The sequence below is a fragment of the Gallus gallus genome, chromosome 1, assembly GCF_016699485.2.
Source record: "Gallus gallus isolate bGalGal1 chromosome 1, bGalGal1.mat.broiler.GRCg7b, whole genome shotgun sequence".
NCBI classification, from domain to species: domain Eukaryota; kingdom Metazoa; phylum Chordata; class Aves; order Galliformes; family Phasianidae; genus Gallus; species Gallus gallus.
Window position 1 is genome coordinate 66,948,927 of NC_052532.1, and position 20,762 is coordinate 66,969,688.

Sequence of the window (20,762 nt, forward strand, 5' to 3'; positions counted from 1 at the left end):
ACCAGAATCACAGTAGTTGCATCAAAATCATTCCCAAGTAAACCTTTGTGGGAAGCGTTCCTATCCTCTTTGTAGGGCTGAGCCAGCATCTTGGTACTTTCCTACAGAGCTATGGAGTATTGAATCTCAGATTTTTGTCACTGCCAGCATATTTGCTTTGTGCTTTGGTGCCCGTCTCAGACATGCCTCTGTCTCCAGTTGAAGAGGACCCAGAGGACAGAAGGCAAAAGTGATTCATGACAGTTCCAAGACCTTTGAATGCTTCCAGGGTGATGTAAGGAGATCTAATGTAAATAAGACTTGAGGCCAGTGGTTCTGTCAAATGCCTTGGGGCAAGAACCAACCTTTTTGATGTTGCTTCAGTTCTGTGGAAATGGTGTCCAGAACTAGGACTAACAGGTACTAAAAACAAAACATGCAGTTCACGTTCAAAAATAAAGATTTCTATGTTAATTTTCTTTCTGAAATTCAATGTTAATTTCACTTTCTAAATGTGAGCTCCTGAAATAAAGTCTCACTTGATTCCTGTGAATCTTTTAGCTTTTTTATTAGAAGAACAAATATAAGCATATATAATACTCGCTACCATTCTGTTGTATTGAAATGTACATTTTCTTCTTTGCTTCTTTTTTTCTTCATAGATAATAATGGGCATAATCCTACTTCATCATTTGCTTGGAGTGAGTGCTTTGGTTGGTGCTGCTGTTATTGTACTGCTAGCTCCAATACAGTACTTCATAGCTACAAAGTTGGCTGAGGCTCAGAAGAGCACACTGGTAAGTAATTTATTTTAGTGGTTCTTCTGATCTGGAAAGGAGAACAGGGAATCAGGAGCTTTGGATTCTGCCCTTGTTGCTAGTAACCATTCACTGCAGAAATTTAGGCAAGCCATCACTAAATTCCAACAACCCTCCCTTTCTCTTTCCCCATGCATGGGCTCAGCAGCCCTTCCTGCCTCAGAAAAGTACCTCAGTGTTTGTCAGATAAGAATCCAAAAAAGTATGTGGGCCTTGACCTGCCTTCTCTGCAGAGACTATTTTCACCCAAATAGCACAGTTTTGTCTGAATTCAATTCCATGAAAGGATATTATTCCTGAATTCAAATGTTGTATGTCATGGGATGTTACCAAATAGTACAAATGACAGATAAATTATGGGAGTACATTGTTAAAGAATGTGTACAATCCTCCTCTGAAATGGCTAGAGACTCTACACTCTCACTGCACGCTTTTGCATTCTCTAAAACTCAGATGACATTGCTTGATTAATATCTGTTATACACTTTCTATCTTCTTGTCTATGTTACCAATTGCAAATGTTTTCTAATGCTTTGTCTAATGTTTAACCTTATTCTCACAGTCTTTGAACTTTTTTGATCAACCTTTGATATGTGAGTCTTCAAATATGTAAGGATCTTTGTTATCTTAATATTCAGTAAGCAAGTTATAGGCAAGTGGATTTACTCTTCAGTACACTTCAATTCTGTTGAGCTATGACAATTTATACCAAGATAGGATTTATCTTCTATACTCTTTCAAAAATAGTCTCAATCTTTCTTTTTGCTTTTTTCTGATTTCTGACACACAAAATGATTTGGATTATGATTTTACCAAAATATACGAGCACTGTTTTCGGGTGAGGGGCAATTAGCTAGATTAGATAAATATATGAATAAACATCTCACCTATTTTCATGACCATTCTGTATGAATCCAAAAATGAATCTTCTATCAGCAATTACACATTTATCTATTCTTACAAACATCATCAGCCTACTATTCTACCTTCCTGAGTTTCAACTTCTGTTTGAGGAGTTTGAATATTTTATTTTATTTCTCTTCTTCAAATGGAGTCATTTAATTTCCCCTCTGATTGTAGGCATTTTAATATCTCCAAAGGGCCTGAAATTGCATGTTATTTTACTCAGTGTGACAACTGAAAGCCTGTGCAAATTCATAAACAAAAAATAAATTATCTCTTTAATGAACTTTACAACAGAATTAAATGGAAAAAAGCATTCTCATTAAAACTACAAGCCATTATCGATTACTTATTCTTGTTTTCATTTGAAATGAAGGACTATTCCACAGAGAGATTAAAGAAAACCAATGAAATACTAAAAGGCATTAAATTATTAAAGCTGTATGCCTGGGAGCACATATTTTGTAAGAATGTGGAAGAAACAAGAATGAAGGAACTCACCAGTCTCAAAACCTTTGCACTTCATACATCTCTTTCCAGTAAGTAACTGTTATTAGCTCTCAGAAATGGATTCTTTGCCTCATGTTAACATTCTGACCTCAGCTAGAGCAAGACACAGCTTATGAAATTTTTTGTATGTGGAATGTACTTGAAGCAAAATATATGATAAATACATAGCATAGAAACTCATCAGCGAATCTCGTTGATTTTTTTAGAAAGTTTTTTGTCACCTTAATTATGGCATACCAAGTTGTTTTTTAGTAAGGAGCCTCCAGGTAAAATCAGAAGCTCAGATTACAGCAAAGATAAATAAGTATCTGATAGAGACTGTGTTTGTTGTACAGAGGAAGAGCTGATAGGTGATTTAGTTGTGTGAGATAATAATTATGCACATGAAACCTTTTATCCTAATTCACTGAAGTATACAAAGGAAATAATTATTTGGCTTATTCATTTGTGTGTTTAAGATCTCTCTCTGTCACGGAAGGTAATTTCCTCCTGCAGAATGATTTTCCTTTTTGGAATGTTAAGTGTTTGAATTGGAAATAGACAAATTCTTCTTCTGTCATAGAACAAATTGTAAGGCTATGTTACATATGTCACATAATCTGATGCTAATTTTTTTTCTATTCCTAGTTTTTATGAATGCAGCCATACCAATAGCAGCTGTTCTTGCAGTAAGAATTTTTCTTTTCACTTTTCTTTAAAAAAGGGGAGGGAAAAAAAAAAAGAGGAGAAGAAACAAACAAAAAAGACACCACTGCCACTGCAGGACCATTGTTGCTGTTCATACAACCAGCAGATGAGTGCACCCACTGTCTGGAGGGTAGTGTTATATTAGAAATGCCCAATGTACTGGTATTTCATCAGTTGGGATTTGGGTTCATAAAACAAACTAACTAAAGACTTATGGAAATATATGCTTTCATTGCCAGAAATTGAGTACATTTCTACTGATTTGTCAGCATTGCCTGTTTCCTCAAAACACTGAAATCAGTTACAAAACTTCACAGTACTTAATGGCTTGACTTCACAAAGCTAAATGCTTTGATTTTATTAAGAGATTTTTTTCATTCTCAAATGCCTGAGTCACTTGAAATCACTGGCAAACTTTTTGGATCTTTTTTATTTTAACAGATTTTATTTTATTCCCTTCAATTTTCTGGAATTACATCAGAGATATACAGTTAATGGCCTTATCTAAACAAATCATTTCCTTGCTTTCATTACCCATCTTATTCAAGAGAGTTTATACATAATATGCTGTTTCTTCTGACGTGACAGACCTTCGTGACTTATGCATACAGTAATGATGAGCCCCTGCAGCCTGCCCAGGCCTTTGCATCACTGTCGTTGTTCCACATCCTGGTCACACCATTGTTTCTGCTTTCCACTGTGGTTCGTTTTGCAGTCAAGGCTATCGTAAGGTAAGTGGTCCCAACTTACTCTATAGCGGTTTCTCCAGCTCTCGAATATCTACATTCAGTAATACAACAAGGAAGGTGCTAGTGAAAAAGTTTTTTCTACCTGCTCACCTGGAAGGGGATTTAAAGGTGAGACTCACAATGTCCGTTGACAATACCCGAGAGAAAACAATAACAGTTTCTCTTCATTGCATGATACAGAGACAACTAAATGCTCTGTTCCTTTTATAATTCCCCAAATTTGGAAGTCCAGGTTCAGAGCCACACTGTTCTCCCTTAGGATGAAGATGCTTTCCTTCTCACGTAGTGCTTATATGGGCTGTAGCCAATACAGAAGATGAGAGAGGCTGATCAGAGCTATCCCACAAGATTTGCCCTGTTCGTGCAAGGAAGAGCAACAGCCTTAACTTGACCTCCCCACAGAAGGCATGGTGCTTTAAGTGAGAATTCAGTATTGCCACACCTCTTGTTGTCTAGCAGAAGCATGGACTCTCTTTGATAGGAGGGTACTTAGAGGGACATTGGGCACTGAAGGACTAAGTACACAAGAGAAACAGCACTGCAGGACTTTTCTTATAAAGGAAATTCTGCTTTCTCCTGAATGGCTGTAGAGAAGTGCAGGAGAGGAAGGATGGCAAGGCAGACATTTGGGAGTTTAGTCTCTGAGTGCAAGAGATCTGCATGGCAGGACAGCGAAGAAGCTGGCACAAAGTGGAAAAGATTTAAAAAAAAAAGAAAAAGAAAAAGGAACTTATAAAATGTGTTGCTTTATCGGAAGCATGTATGTGCCAGGCATTTGCTTCTGCAAGTAACTTGACGAAACAGCTTCCTGGCTATAGACCATTTAATCTCAAGGGACCATATTGGTAGTAAGACGAATTTCAGACGAATTTCACTTACTGCATCAGAGGTCTGTATGGAAATAGCCATGGTTATGGAGCATTTATGTAGAAGTAGACACTGCCAAGCTGCCCCTGATTGCCAGTAACATGTCAGATGCCAAGCAGTAGGATGACATGAAGATAATACTAGACTTCCCAACATTTCCTTGGAATAGTAATCAAGGGGACTTCAAGCTTGATAGCTGTAATTTACCAGCACCACATTCACTCATGAAATAATAAAAAATTAACATTGTTTATCAAAGCAGCAGGAGAACCACATGAGAGATTTTCCCTATGCTAAAAATGATTTCTGACTAGTGGAAAATACCAGCTCTCCCTTATAAATCATTCTAGCCTCTACATCTTTGCACTACATTTAGCATAGCCTTGATGTCAAAACTGTGCTGACGTTTTCCTTATCGCTGCTGGCTATCCCTCAGAACATTATTTAATACCATATTTGCCTAAATACACTTCAGCTTTTGATAAACTTCTTTCCTGTAATCTTTCTCTCATGATCATCACATCCTCCAGGTGAAGAATGAACAATGTCCACCATCAGTCAAATATATAAGTACGCACTCATTTGTGTTATGATTAAGCCCTAATATTTTGGTCCAAATCTCCGTTTCATTTTAAAGAGTAGTTCCAGTAACATGAAAGCCTTTGTGGGTACCTGTCCTCATTCAAACACAACGTAATGGTTGATGTGTTGTTAGGGTGATGATCAGAATGAGGTTTTTTTTCTTCTAGAAGGGAAATTCTTGCTTGACGCAGATATTCTTATGAAACACTGAAATACTGTTACAGTAGTTAGACATCTAAGTTTTCTTTTTCAAAACAGGAGATAGGAACAGCTACACTGGCAAGATGAAATAATGAATGTGCCTCCATAGCTTGAACAGCTATTGATAATTTCATGCAAAATACACATACAGGCCTTGCAACAGGTCTACTTTCCCATTTTCAGATTAATATTCAAATCGTTATCTAAATTCATATGTTCTCCTGCTTTCTCCTGCCCCTTGATTTTAGTTTTTGCAAAGTGACGTAATTTCACCATGGTGGGTGATTTCTATTCATCCCCAGGATGATAGAGCCCTATAATTAGGGCATACTTAAAGGAAGTGGGACAGAAGGACAATCAAGTCCTTCTGTGCTGAAGAATGCATTGAACCGGTGTGCTGTATTTCCCATGAAAGAGTTTCATGAAGTAGATAGAGAACTCTTGCTGTGTTGCTCTGAAGCTAGCTGGGCAGTTTTGTGCATTATTCAATCCTGTTAGAATGCTGTTTATGCCAAAGTTGTATTCAGGATGCACCTATTGTGTTAGCATTTTCAGAGGACTTAGGCAAGTAAATGTCCTGTGTGTAGATATGGGAGAAGCACAGCAGAGAGAAATCTGCTGAGATGGAAATAATTCCCACAGAACTCTAGCAGAAATCACATGACTTTAGCTCTCCTCTTCATTTCCAGCTCCCTGTACAGTGTTTAATTATTTTCATGTGTCCTTTACCACATATATAATTTTTCATTTGGGTAACAGATGCTACAATAGGCAAAGGAATGTATCCTGTAACTTTCCTTGGAATACTTTTGGGTGTATCCTGCTGGCTGGGCTGCAGATAACTGGAAATGTACCCTTAGTAATTTGGGCTTACTTAACCATCCTGTGTTTGCTTTTTTTTTAAGTGTACAGAAGCTGAATGAGTTTCTCCTCAGTGATGAGATTGGAGATGACAGCTGGAGAGGTGGGGACAATTCTGTAGCTTACGAATCCTGTAAGAAGCACACAGGACTTGTAAGTTCTGTTTTATGACAATGACTTTCAAAGCAAAGAGGCCATACAGCCCAGTACGAGGCAAATGCCCTATTGATAGTGCTCAGGGATTTGGGGTTCTTTCTTGATTCTGCTCTTGACCAGTTTTTGCCTCTTCTGTTTAGGGACTTGTGTTTCTATGGCATGAAGAGTCCTCAAACAATTGAAGCACTACTGAAGTGTCAGTAGTAATAAAATGCCAGAACACACCAACACACCTATGTGGGGATCAGATTCAGTCTTCTTGGTTTTTAAAATTGTTCCAGGTGCATTTGGTGTGGCTATGGGGATTGTAGTGTACATTGTCAGTACAAATCATGGTACGTTGGACATTTTTAAGTAGGAACACTTCCTGCCCTGGGAAATTCAGAACTGGAGATTGAAAAAACAACAGTAAAGTTTGTGGAATAGAAATTCATTCCGTAATGCTGTTTCAAGATGTGCTAAACAGAAGTGAATTTGAGTAAAATTTGAGGAATTTTTAGCCAGAAACCAACCAGCCAACCTAAATGCATAAATAAAATAGACATTAAAACAAACAAAAAACAAACAACAAAAAAAAAACGCACACACAATTTGGGAAAACACTTCAGTTTTTCTAAAGCTTGCTAACTCAACTGTTTAAAACTGGTGATATAATTTCAAATGTGACTAGAACTTGACAGAAGCAACCAAGAACTAGGATGGTAGCTCTGCATGTCATTACACTTTTACTGACACAGCTTTGTTTGAAGATACCTCAGGTAGGGCAGACCTACCCAGTGCTTTGAAGAGGCCGAGGGAGCTGAAATTTGAGATGGTTATGCATGGGAAACCAACATCAAACGATCAATTCCTGTGCTGCAGTTAAGAATATTTAAAATTTTGCAGTATGTATATGACAGATACTGAAAAGCATTTTCTTCTTGTGACCAAGAATGGTGGGGGAAATGGGAACAGATTCTCTTTTTGCTAAGAAACCAAATGCTGTCCTTTCTTGCAAATTCCAACTTTTCTCTTTCTTTCACCTCACTATGTAGCACACCAAGGCCATCAACAGGAGGCAGCCCTTGAGGTATCAGCTTGAAAACTATGAACAGTCATCAAGGAGGCAAACACGTCCTGTGGAGACTGATGACATTGCAATCAAGGTGGTTTGAAAACATCAATACATACTTTACAAGCAGCGGGTTCTTCTGCTCAGTCCTACAACAGTCCCAGAGAGAGTGCAATTGCTGCTGCTTTTCCAAAGGAAAATTGTCCAATCCAAGAACAAGCCAAAAACCCCTAAACAAATTAGCACTTTAGACAAAAATAAAGTGAGAAGACTTCTCTTCAGACCAAATCTTTATAGTGCTTACTTATCTTCCTGGGAGTAAGAGGCATCATGAGTCTAAAGGAACAAAAACTAGAGAATCCCACAGACAGAAATTAAGAGATTTTTTAGTGTTTCCCTTCTTACACTTCTCTTTCACACTTAGAATCAGAATCAAAACTTTTATGTCATTTTCTCTTGTTTATTATGACACGTAACTTATGATTACATTATTTTAAGTCATTTTGGACAATTTTTTCCCCATAGGTGTCCTTGTTTTGTATGCAAATAATGCTTCATGCCTCTGTTAGCTCCAAAGGAGGTATGCATAAAAAACCCAGGTGTGTCCAGCATAAATCTTGAGAGTATTCAATTAGTACTTTAGGAATCAATTCAGAATAGGCCATTATATCACAATGTGCAGAACGACACATTGCTTGATAAGCTACGGTATTTAGCCTGTTACCTGTGAGATCCTATTATCGTTATTTTTAGTGTTTAATCTTTTACTTGACAAAGTGAAAATGTCTAGCATAACAAAGTTGAACTCAAGAACACCACCTCATTGCATTTCATACCGTATATAATTTATGTATATAGATTCTTATATTTCTAATTTTGGCTGCCCTTGCTCACCTATCTTGCATTTTTTTGCATGTGTTTGAGCATATGTCATCATACCCCAAAGGTGTTTCAGTAACATATTTTAAATCCAAACTAGTGATTCTATTTTTTGCTTCTCTTATTTTTCTATGTCTGATATGTGATAATTTCTTTGTAGGTGACCAATGGATACTTTTCATGGGGAAGTGGTTTAGCCACCTTGTCCAATATAAATATCAGAATCCCAACAGGTAGGATAAAAGTACATCTTAAATATGAAATACATATCAGATTGCTACTAATTCAATCTCTTAATGTTACTAAAAGCACAAAAACACTTTTCAAAAGAAAAAAAAGTAAAAATCCAGAGTTATACAAGGTTATGAACTATATTGGGTGTGTAACTTCATTGTTAACCTAGAATGCTTTAAATAATAATAAATACATATTTTTCATATTCTTATATTGTTAATATTATATTTATAAGAACAGAAAGAACATAAACATTAAGAATAAATACTAAAAGGATACTTGCAGAAAATTTCACTATTATTTTGAATAAAATAGTTCAAAAAAAGAAAAAAAAGAGAGAATTCTTGATTCATTCAGACCACAAGTCCATCTAGTCCAGGATTTTGCTCCAAGCAGCAGGCAAAAGTTAGTGTACAAGGACACAGCAGTGATATAGTGTACTTTTCCTGCCTTTCTTCAACATTACAATTTCCCAGTACAGAACTATTTTCATCTCACTGCATTCCTTGACCTTCATGCCGTGATCTATCAAGGAATCTTTAATGAATTTATCCTTCAAGTTGTTCAGTTTGTCCCTTTTAAGGTTATTGCCTCCACAACATTTTTTTGGCTAGGAGTTCCATATATTTACAGATTTGTTTTGGAAGACCTAAATAGTAAGTGTGAAAACTATTATTTTTTATTTTGATGATGGTGGTGATGGTGAATGCTGTAAAATTCCTAGTGCCACTGTAGGAAGGAACTGCAGATAGGAAAGCAGTGCTGGGAAGAAGGAATAGTACAACAAAGGAGAAAATACAGTGGATCTTTCAGTTGCAGATAGTACATGTCAAAGCAATATTCTCATCCTTTTGGAGCTTAGTGTGTATCTGCACTTTCCATTAAGGTATATATCACAGATGAACAGACGCAATGTTGCCTGGTTACGCGGTGGATGCTAGCAATCTCATGTGCTGTAGAATTGGATCTAGCTATGTCTCATAGACTTGAGAAGAATGGTGTTTTTTTTTTTTTCTGTTTTATGTTTTTTTTTTACAATATGTTTTTTATCATTATCATAGGGCAGATGACAATGATTGTGGGTCAAGTTGGCTGTGGCAAGTCCTCCCTTCTCCTTGCTATATTAGGAGAGATGCAGACACTGGAGGGAAAAGTTCACTGGAGCAAGTATGTATCACATAGCTACCAATTGTTGTTTTCAGTAAAGAAGGAGAAGTTGGATTTTGCTGTGAGAAATGTAACCTTCATGTCTCAGAAACTGCTTGTTAAAGAATTACCTATTTGCATTACCTACATCTTCTCTGAAAAGCATCATCAGCAAACTTACACTTTTCATTGCTGTTTTGTTCATGGCTCAGAGCAGGTAGAGCAGAGTCAGAGCAGGTAAAGTAGAGCACCTTAGGAAGGGAAATAATCTAGTCTGGTAATTAATATCTAATAGAGTAGCCCTAGCAGATGATCTGAATAAAAAGAATATTTTACATAGAAAGAACAGAATACTATCCAATGACCTTCTGTGACGAGAGTCAGCTCTAATTTACAGTAGTCATTATATGTGAAGGTTTTGCTGCAAAAAAAAAAAACATGCAGTAAAAACAATAAGGTGCAATTCATGTCTGTTGTGTTTCATGAGAAGTGTTTGTTGTCTAGTAACACTTTACATAATACTTTCAACTCAAGTTGTGCAAATAATGAGATTCTTCAAGAAGCATTGGAGGGATGGTAGAGTTAACCAATGTGAAAGGAAAACTGATGCTCTGATTTGGATTCCTACCAAGATTGTGAAATCAGCTTTGTTGTGCTGCAACTGTACATAAGTGAGGGAATTACAGGCTGGAGCTTCTTCAGTTGAGAGGTGTTATTTGGTGTACTAACATATGGGAAAGGCTTATTTTACCACTCCACTAGCAGAAAGAAAAAAAAGGATTAAATAATAAAATGTGAGGAATGCTGTCTCCCTTTCCTGATATCTTCCCAAGCCTCACCTGTTTACTTCAGTGCTACTCTTCACAGTATGCACACAGAAAGCAGACTGAGGGTGCTGAATACTAAAGAGCAAAAGTTCTGAAAAAGTTGTTGTTGAGGAGGGAATTGTGGATGGAGTCCGGCCTATGGTTCTACATAGATTCAAATGAATCTATGTAGAGACATAGATCACTTCATCTAAGTGAGACAGCAACCTCCTTTCCAGCACAGGCTAGATAGATTGGAGAGATGTGCTGTAACCTCGAGACTTTTTCTCTGGATTTAAAGATCGGTTCTGTTTCCTTGAATCTACTAAGCCAAACTCTTCCTAAATAGCTCTTTCGATTGAAAGGATGAATTTTGTCACAGAGATTGATATTATTTTTGCCCCATCCCTTTATTAAAGTAAGTAACCTGCATTGTCATCTTTTTTCTTACAGCAGTGTTGAAAGCTGGATATTTTTGCTTTCCTGTGTTAGTATGCATGCCATTTTCTTGTTCTCTAGCCATATTTCACTGTCAGCTATTCTAAACGTATGATCTCACTGGAGCAGTAGGTGTAGTTGAAGCCAAGGCAAGACTAACTTCAGTGCAGTCACATGCAAACTTCAGCTTTGATGGAAAAAAGAATATGTGACTTGCCATGGTTAATTTCTTTGAGATACATCATGGAAACACTGACCTCACATTGAGGTGGATTTTTTCCTGAGTAGGTTAAGAAAAAAAAAGAAATCAGAAGAGCATACATAAAAATTATTCTCACAACTGTTTTTTAATATGTGTTTGAGAGACTCAGATCATTTCCTATGGAAGGATATGAAATCTTAGATTAGAGAAATAGAGCAATCTTTGAAAGATACTGCATAAAGAATATTAAATAATGTTGAAGCTTCACAATGTTCATGAGGGTAGGATCATAGCGTCAGCTGACAAGCAGTCTGCACATAACCAAATGAGTAACTGAAGTTTTTACAAGCATCTTAGGCCTTACTGAGTATCTTTTTCATTGTAAACTATAATTTGGTACCGTGTTATAGCTGATGCAAGCATGGTTTTTGCTGATAATTTCAGACTGCCTGACAGGGAGATTAATACCTCAGTTATTTACCTAAGTAAGTGGACACTGTACTTTACAAAATCATAGTAAGGGTCCTATTTACTCCCTTAGATCCCTCTCCATGTGATTCAACATGCATGAATAATGTGGCTATTGATCCACGTATGAAGTGCAGTCTAGGTGAATTCAGGCATAACAATACAGTATAGTAATGATGTATCAGACTTCAGCCGCCGTTAATACTGGAGCAATCCTGCAATACATTATTGTGAAAGTCCATCATGAGGCTTGAATACCCTGTTGCCGTTGTGATTAGCTGCAGCGAGAACTGTACATCCTATTGCCTGAGTTGTCATTATTCTGGGGTCTTGGAGAAAGAGAGTGCGCACGAGATCATGAACAGAACCAACCTTACAGGCCAGGCCTCAGCTCTTGACAGTTACATGAGACACTGCAAATGTTAGACAAGGAACTGGCTTTTTGTTTTCCCAGTGAACAATCAGCTAGAGAGAATTCTTAAACACTGAAGAATGAGGTTATCTGGATTCAGTGATTCAGCCATGCCTGTTTCAGATCTAAGGGATGGATGTGGGGACTATGCAGAGACATGTATTCTTCTCATGCACATCAAGCCAGAGTCAGAACCCTATTCTCGGACAGATAAACAGAGAAGAGTAGCAAAGTGGAAGGCTTTCACTTGGGTTACATCTTCTGTCCATTGAACTGGTTTCTGTGCAAACAGGTTGCTGTGTATGAAAAACAGGGAAAACGGAAGAATTACTGAAGAAGATGCATACTCTCAAATGGCTTGCTCTGCAAGCTAGCTATGGAAGACTTCAAGAAAATTAAGAAAAGTCAGCATTCCCCTAGAAGGATAACCAAGTACATCTGCCTACCATGAGACTGCAACCACTATACCTCATAGAAAAGGCTGGAATGCATTGACCATGGATAGATACATTGTTAGCCATATAGATGGCAGTAGCTGAAGTCAGTATATCTACTAGTGCTGCTCTACTGCTTTGGCTTGGTTCCAGGAACTAGAAGAAAAAACTATTCCAATTTGCTGGATATAATTTTTGTGGAGCTCAGTCCTTGTCTTGACTCAGGTCTCTTGCCTGTATTAGTAAAGGAAGTTGTATCTTCCACCATTACAATGGTATCCTAGTGATTTTTGCTCCTCCGTACTCATTGTGTAGGCTGAGGGATTCTGGGCCTGGTTAGACATGCATTACTCTATTTTAAAATATATGGAGCTATCACACATTGCCAAAACTTCAACCATGTTCTTTGGTGTTTTTTTTTTTGTTTGTTTTTTTGTTTGTTTGTTTGTTTGTTTTTTTTACTTAAAGCTTTGATTTAAATATATTTCTGATAGATCAGCTTATATGTTCAAAACATTGTAAAAATGCTCAATCTAAATGGCTAGGTTTTTCTTAACACTTCAGACTAAAAGTCACCGTACTTCATTTTGTGGTATATTTCCTAGTACAGAATAAAAATCAGCATAGATAGCCATACTTGAATAAATGAAGAAATTTGAACAAAGATTACTAATGCTAGCAGGCAAAGAAACATCACTCTCTGGAAATCTCAGAAGCTTCAGTTTCAGCCCTCTCCCATGCTCTGCTATTGCATCACTCTTCTGAATTCTACTGAAAGCACAAAACCAAATACTTAATCCCCTTGCATATGTTTATTAGTGAGATTATTAGAAAACATGGGTCCTCACAGAACTTAGTATTCAAGAAATTTAAAGTGTAATTGTCAAGCATGCAATGAAAAATGTCTATCCAAGGAAAAAGAGTTTAAGGAATCGAGATTCTAAAAATTGTTCTTGCTCATTCAGATAAGGTATCTGATCATGGCAAACATAGTACTGGTAAGGCATTGTAAGGGGTTTTGTAGGGCTTGTGCCCATTTTTTCTTAAATTTTACTTCTGAAGTCATCCCCAAATGCATTCATGAAAGTATTATCCCTTTCTTTCTCCACTATTTTAATGCACTATTGTAAGTATAAAAGTCTGTGCTTTTTTAATAGAGGAAGTTTATGTTTTCTATTTTGTTAGGCCTGACCTAATTTCTGATCTCTCTTTATTCTCTCATTAGTCTCCATCTTTTACTTCCCTTTAACTTTCTTCCACTGTAGAAAGGTGAGAAGCTTCTCTGATAAAGGACCAACTTTTATGAAGCAATATCTGTTTTGTGCTTCCTTTTGTGCCTCTCTGACTCTTCTGAGATAATTGGCAGGGCTGATCTAACATATTTTGTGGCAATTGGTGCATGAAGAAAACACAGTGAGCATGCACTTAAAGAAGCTTGAATTATCAAAGTTCTTAGAGAGCTGATGTGCAGCACAAGAAAGCAACGTCTCAGTTCTGGCACTTTGGGAAGATGCTTACTGTGTGAGTCTGGCACAATAAGGGCTCTGCTATTAGAATTTTTCTGCCCTCTACAAGTCTTGGATCCTCTGTTTACAAGTGCAGCTGCAGTTATGGTATTCCAACAGGCTAGCAGACATTTCCGTTGCAGTAGTAAAGTATTTAATCTGTAGGGTTTGTAGATTTGTGAAGAGAGGATTTGTTTGTTTTGCTCATTCAGTTGTTTATTTTAAGTGACACAAATAACACAATAATATCATTTGCTTAGTCCTTTCTCTCTCTAGCCAGTCTCCCCTCACCTGGCATAAACTTACTTTTTAAGGTTTTGCAGTTGCAGTGATGCAGTTGCATCATTCCTGGCAGCAAGCATCATTGCTGGTCTAGAACTCCTTTGGCTGGCATTCCATGATCTTGACACCATTAATAAGTCAATTAATGGGCATAGAACACTGTAAAATCATTCATGTCAATGAATGTGCATGTTCTTCAAAATGTATTTCGTGGATCAGATCCTTAAGAAGTAGAGGCTGACTTCTTAAGAAAAGTCTAGGCACTGCAGTGCTATGTGTAGCTTGATGCAGTCTCTCTGCTACAAACCTGTTCAAAATTTGTTTTGGTTCAAAAGCAAAAACGCGTCACCTGCACCCTGCAGAATTATATCTGCAGAGCTCCTCTTTGGTCCAGAAGAAATCTGACATTAGAGTTGTTGCCAGCTTCCAAGGGTCATTGGTGTAACGGAGAAGCTGATTTATTGCTTGTCAACCTTTCATATGCCTATGCAACATTAACAACGTCAGTTTGAACAGATTATAAGACACATTTTTCATTTTTGATGTGTTTTCTAACAACATTGTTTGCCTGATTAACCACTATGCACAATAGGTGTAAAGCTGTAGTATTTCCAAAAGTTCTATGCTTTTGATTGAACCATGTTTATTTTCTCCTTTAAAGAAAAAAACACATACACAAAAACTGATGTTGCATTCTTAAAATATGTACTTAACTACAGTTCCCCTGTATGTAAAACTTGAACAAGCTATTTTCTGTGTTTTCTGCTTACTAAATGCCATTTACCATAACTTGCAGTGTAAATGAATCTGAGCCTTCTTTGGAAGCATCCAGAAGGTATTATCTCTATTTTTTAGTGTATCATAATGCACTCATTTTTCAGAATTCTCTCGAACTTTCATCTTTGTACCCTTCAGCCATCTCTGTTTCCTTCCTGTTGATAATCATTTACTATAGAAATAACTGGCAGACTGTGCTAAATCCAGTGGATCCCAATCTTTCCCAGCCACTGTACCACTACCTCAGTCTGAAGTCCAGAACCTCAGAAAGGCCAAAGTCTTGCTTGATAGATATTGATCACTTCCATCTCCTATTTGACATCACTGGCAGCTCATTGTGTACCATATCTCACAAGACAGGGCCTCAAGATACAAGTCTTCACATGTACCCTCCCATGTGCGTATCTTCTGTTCAGCACTGGGTTTTGTGCTGCTGCTAACCCAGCTTGACAGTTGTGTGACGGAGCAAGGCACACAGTCTACAAAAAGAGCTGGCTGTGGTCTGGCTGAAGTTAGCTTATGATTACAGCCCTGCTTTCTGTGAGATGGCCTGCAGATTTAAAAGAAAGGCAAGCTAAATCAAAAAGATGTGCCATCAATGACAAACAAGTAGTGGCACAGATAGCTGTGATTGGGACCCACACCATTATTTAATATCTGACACTCCTAAGGACATATTTCATGCTAGTCCATATTGAATGCCTACGAACTGCTAAAATTTTGGGATACTACTGACTGCTTCTAGCCAGCTATTACTCATACTTGAGCACCCTCTCTCTCACTAGCAAATCCTAGATACCTACATTCAAAGGTACATCAAATATTTGGTTTGAAGCAATACAATCAAAGAAAAGAAAGATAAGTGTCTAGATTTACAAGCCATTAACAGTGCTTCCTCACACATCTCAGTATATCAGAAGAATGTCTGGCATTACACAAAAATTTTAGCCGCAGTACACAAGCAAAACAGACAGAAATAAAGAATATTCATTATTCTTACCTATTTTATGAGGTTTTCAAACACATTAAAAAGTAAGTCTGATAAGTACTTGGGATACTGTAATGGTAGAAACATAGAATCATTAAGGTTGGAAAAGACCACTAAGATAATCAAGTCCAATCATCAGCCCATCACTACCATGCCTAATGATTCCTTCCAAGAATGTATTGAACTGTCTTCTCTAGCAGTAACATGTCAGTCACTGAACAACTAGTAGACTTACAGGAAAAAATATTACCTGAAAAAAAACAACTGTATTTCATATGCACAGCCTGGTACAATAATCTAAAACATCAGAAAGCAGTGAGTCACGTATGCTGATTACATTTGAACAGTGCCTTTTCATTATCTATTCTAATGTTGGAGAAAAAAAAGAATCTTTTAAAGATTTTTTTTTTTTTCAGTAATTTAATTATTCTGAGTATTTGCAATCTACTTTTGGATTGAAATTGCATTTACTCAATTGAGGTAGGTATCAGCCATTTATAGTAGAATAGAGTACATGGGATAACATAAGATAGAGACTGCGTCACCAGGGGAGAGAGTGGGTGCTGCCCTAACAAAAGCAGCTCATTTGCTGTTCTTCCCTTCACTTCTGTAACAATTACTTTGTCTATGCATTCCTCTAGATTTTTTATGAACACATATTATTTCCCCATTCTCAGACACTTCATAATGTGGGTGCTTTGCTTTTTCCTAATGCTCTTTATTTATCTACAGTAAAAACAGATATTCAGTGGCTTATGCAGCTCAGAAGCCATGGCTGTTGAATGCAACAGTGGAGGAAAACATTATCTTTGGGAGTCCATTTAATAAACAGAGGTAAATATCAATCTAGTCACACAAACAAACAATAAACCCTGACTGCTTCATTTTGGGGGTTTTGGCTTCTTCTGGCAATGCGTATCTAAGATGTGTGTGAGGAATCACGTGGCAGAAGTGGCTCTCGTGGATACAACAGAAGCCATATGTATATTTTTCAAGCAGTCAAACTTACGTGAGATGAAGCCCATCTTTGGATGCTGGTGACGTATTTTTAGAATCATAGAATCATAGAATCCTTAGAGTTGGAAGGGACCTTTGAAGGCCATCTAGTCCAACTCCCCTGCAATGAACAAGGACACCACAGCTAGATCAGGCTGCCCAGGGCCTTATCCTGCCTCACCTTTTCTTTTAATGGAGCTTGAGGTTGCCAGAGGATGCTGGAAACAGAGATACTAGGCATGTTTCCACAGAGTTTATGTCCTTATCCTGCTGTGATCAGATTGGTGGAGCACTCACTTCACAAAAACAGTGCACATATGCAGATAGGGTGCCTCCAGGAAATAACCTTAATTCTTCCTATGGAAGTACAGGAGAAGGGAGTGTAAAAGGTGTGGTGTGGTTTCTGTTGGTTTCTGTTCTGCCTGCCCAGTACTTGTGTCATATGTCCTTCCAAAAAGGCCAGCTAACAAATGCAGTGGAAAAAATGACTTCAGTAAAACAAAAGCAATACTCTCTTTGTTTTAAATTCTTAAAAATACATTTCATTCCTCTCAGTGTTTTCTTTGATAAGCTGCTTGGTTCCATTCCCACTTAATAAAAGTTAAGAAATGTCTCAAAATCCAGATAGGCTTCCAAAATGTCAGGGACTAGATTCTTCAGCTAGTTCATCGGCCTAACTTCATTCATATCAAAGGAGAAAAGCTGAATTACACCACCCAAATATTCTGATCTCAGATGACCTGAGATACCCCACAAGCCTAGCAACTTCACAACAAATTTCAAATACTTATGAGTGGTTTTCTGATTTTGGAAAGATCAGAAGCACTGTAAGGATACTTTGCCCTTTAATATCACACTGAAGCAAATGAAGAGGCACCTAAAAGGGGAAGAAAAATAACTCACTGAAAAATGCCTTCAAATACTCCAGAGTCCAACAAAACTGCTCAGTGGTGAGGAAGAATGTAGTCAGTAATTGAAGTAACTGAATCTTTAAAAAGTAACCTTGCCAACAAAGATCTCCAATAAATACGTATGTGAGTTTTTACAGTGTTTTTGACTTACTTATTTTTGCAATTATCCAAATATCATGGAGCCATAGTAACTTAGCAGGAAATTTGAGCTGGAGGGTTTTTCTGTTAATGAAGTATGTGGCTGGTTAAGTAATTGTAATGGTCATATTGGTTTTGTAGGTACAAAGCTGTTACAGATGCGTGTTCTCTGCAGCCTGACATTGACTTACTACCATTTGGTGATCAGACAGAAATTGGAGAAAGGGTAAATAACCTGAAGGCTTTCATATTTGCTTAGTCTGTGTGTTAAGAAGAGTCCCCCTGATGCTACTCATCTGTTCTTTATTAGCTACTACAGTGTTCTAGGAGTCATGACACTGAAAAAGGTGTTACGACACTAGACAATATTGTTTTGTGATCTCTTATCTGGACAGGACAGGAGTAAATTTAAACAATGGCTTTTGTTTAAGAGATCACATTTTTCTCCTATATTTTGCATATATTGCTTTTTGTTGTGCCATGGTATGACTACACTGCATGTTTCAATACGTTGTGGAAAGCAGAGATCCTCAAGGGAAGAGGTTTGGGCAGACTTTATAAGAAAATTGGGAAAGATTTATACTGGAGTTATTTCAGTGAGTTTATTGTTCACTGTGTAACAAACCTACAAATCTAGCCATCAGTAACAGAATAAATAGGCTTTAAAGTAAGGGGGGAAATGGCCCTTTTATAGCAGCATGTTGGTATAGCAGAGTGCTGCTGTTGCGAGACCACGTGAAGAAGGTTTATACTGTGTGTTTGGTCCTACAGGAAAATAGGGTTACTTGGCACTGATCTTAAGCCCGGAGAGCTTTATTCCCAAAATCTTGTCAAGCCCATCTCAGCTGTAGTCTGAATGTGTGTGAATGAGTTTATTTTAAAAAGCTAATTCTGGTATCCCAACAATGCATACATGGCCATATATAGCTTGATTGAACATACTTTGTTAAATACTTGAGCATCTACACCAGACTGAGCCCTGTACAGCTACAGCACAGGTCTCAGTACAAAAGCTAACAAGTTTACTAACAGCTCAGGGTCATGCATGAGTGGCAGGCACTTCATCTTTAATTATAGGGTAGACATGCCTGAAGCAAAAGTGCCATTTTAATGGTTGAGAAGCTCTTGAAAAGCAGAGAGAGAAAAAAAATCTTAACGTGCTCCTTTTAAATAGCTGCACCTTCATTTTCATTTTATTGACAGTTTAAACAACATTTTGAAAATCTTTTTTCCTTTTTCAGTTGTATCTCCAAGGTGACATTTTGATCCTAGTCTCCCAAGTTTTGCTTGCAGAATTTGATGCTGGTATTAGTCGGATTTTGCAGTCTAAGCATACTGTGCTTAGAGAAGCTCTTCATAATTCATACTTATCCAAGATTAGTTGATGAATAGTCATTTTTTCTTTGACTATTATGAGAGGATTATGTTTGTTTATCAACAGGATTAGCAATTTGACTAACCAATTGATTTTTATTGGAACTGTATAACTGTAAAAAACTCACATTTTCGAATTCCTGACATAATGTTTATTCACAGTTGCGTATTTCTGATCTATTATACTCATTAGGGGATTAATTTAAGTGGTGGCCAGCGACAGAGAATCTGTGTGGCTCGAGCACTCTATCAGAACACCAACGTTGTCTTCTTGGTAAGATGAAAAGTTTGTAACGAAGCTGTAATTCATTCTTTGTATTTACCTTCAGAAAAGTTTATGTTAGCTTCAGAAAACTGCAGGGAGTTATATTTGACTAAAAATCCAACTTATGGGGATAAGAGAGAAAAAGCCACCAGAGGCAACATCAAAACATACTGGGAGACTGATGAAGGTGGTATCTACACTGAAAGAGGGGATTGTATTGTCTTTTACTCACTCACAGAGGTACCTTTTATCAACATAATCCTGCTGAAATCAGCAGGATTTCTGGATTAGGAGTAGTGCCATAATGCAACTAATTCTGAGCTATGAACAGACTGAGTGTTCAACAGTCTCCTGCAGAACTCTGTGGATTCAGGAAGACTTTCCCTTCTCTGATACTAATTCCAGGACATGCTAGAAATTTTAGGAGGTCCCAGTTCATGCAGGGTCTTGTTTTTTCTTCTTAGAGAAGCATTTACACTTCTGAGTACTATTTTATTACTGGTCATACTCAGTTTAAGTCAAGACCAACCACACCTACAGTTTAATTTGAGTGAAATTAGTGTAGTTCCTGACTCAGCTTTACCTTAACTGTGTGAATTTCCCAGAATGAGGCCCAGGCCTAACGTTGGGTTCCAGTATTTTTAAATTTGAACGGGAAATTTCAGATTCAGTGATACCAATCAGGTTTACTCCACACTGTTGCTGTGGCACCAGCATTGCAGACATCTAGACACAAAAAATTAAATAAGTCTATTGCTATGAATTGAAGAATAATGGATTCTAGCTCACTGTCTTATCCTGCAGACCTTTGACTAGGTCTTAGTGATTAGAAAAAGTTGAAACATTAGTAGTTACAGATGCTTTATATTTTAAAAGGATTATTGAAATTAAAAATATAAATATACATTTTGTAAAGTCGTATTATTATTATTTTTTCATTTGATTGCAGGATGACCCATTCTCTGCTCTGGACATTCACTTAAGTGATCATTTAATGCAGGAAGGGATTTTGAAGTTTCTTCAAGAAGACAAGAGGACTCTTGTTCTGGTGACACATAAGTTACAGTATCTACCACATGCTGATTGGGTAAGGGAAGAGATATCATGGTGCAGATTTGGTAATGAACAACATACATTCGAAGT

The 20,762-nt window shown here is 37.3% G+C and overlaps 1 protein-coding gene across 10 annotated transcripts in view; it reads left to right on the forward strand.

The window, feature by feature from the left end:
* ABCC9 (ATP binding cassette subfamily C member 9) overlaps window positions 1-20,762 on the forward strand; it is a 75,166-nt gene that overhangs the window by 24,900 nt on the left and 29,504 nt on the right. For 9 of the 10 annotated variants that reach the window (XM_015291558.4, XM_015291589.4, XM_040705632.2 and 6 more), the window contains 13 exons: window positions 642-776; window positions 2,077-2,239; window positions 2,838-2,878; window positions 3,486-3,628; window positions 6,202-6,310; window positions 7,348-7,458; window positions 8,404-8,476; window positions 9,539-9,644; window positions 14,967-15,005; window positions 16,668-16,769; window positions 18,122-18,206; window positions 19,548-19,628; window positions 20,569-20,706. In XM_015291558.4, the coding sequence (XP_015147044.2) occupies window positions 642-776; window positions 2,077-2,239; window positions 2,838-2,878; window positions 3,486-3,628; window positions 6,202-6,310; window positions 7,348-7,458; window positions 8,404-8,476; window positions 9,539-9,644; window positions 14,967-15,005; window positions 16,668-16,769; window positions 18,122-18,206; window positions 19,548-19,628; window positions 20,569-20,706 (1,326 nt within the window). The remainder of the gene's footprint in view (window positions 1-641; window positions 777-2,076; window positions 2,240-2,837; window positions 2,879-3,485; window positions 3,629-6,201; window positions 6,311-7,347; window positions 7,459-8,403; window positions 8,477-9,538; window positions 9,645-14,966; window positions 15,006-16,667; window positions 16,770-18,121; window positions 18,207-19,547; window positions 19,629-20,568; window positions 20,707-20,762) is intronic. The other variant, XM_015291598.4, reaches the window with a different exon arrangement.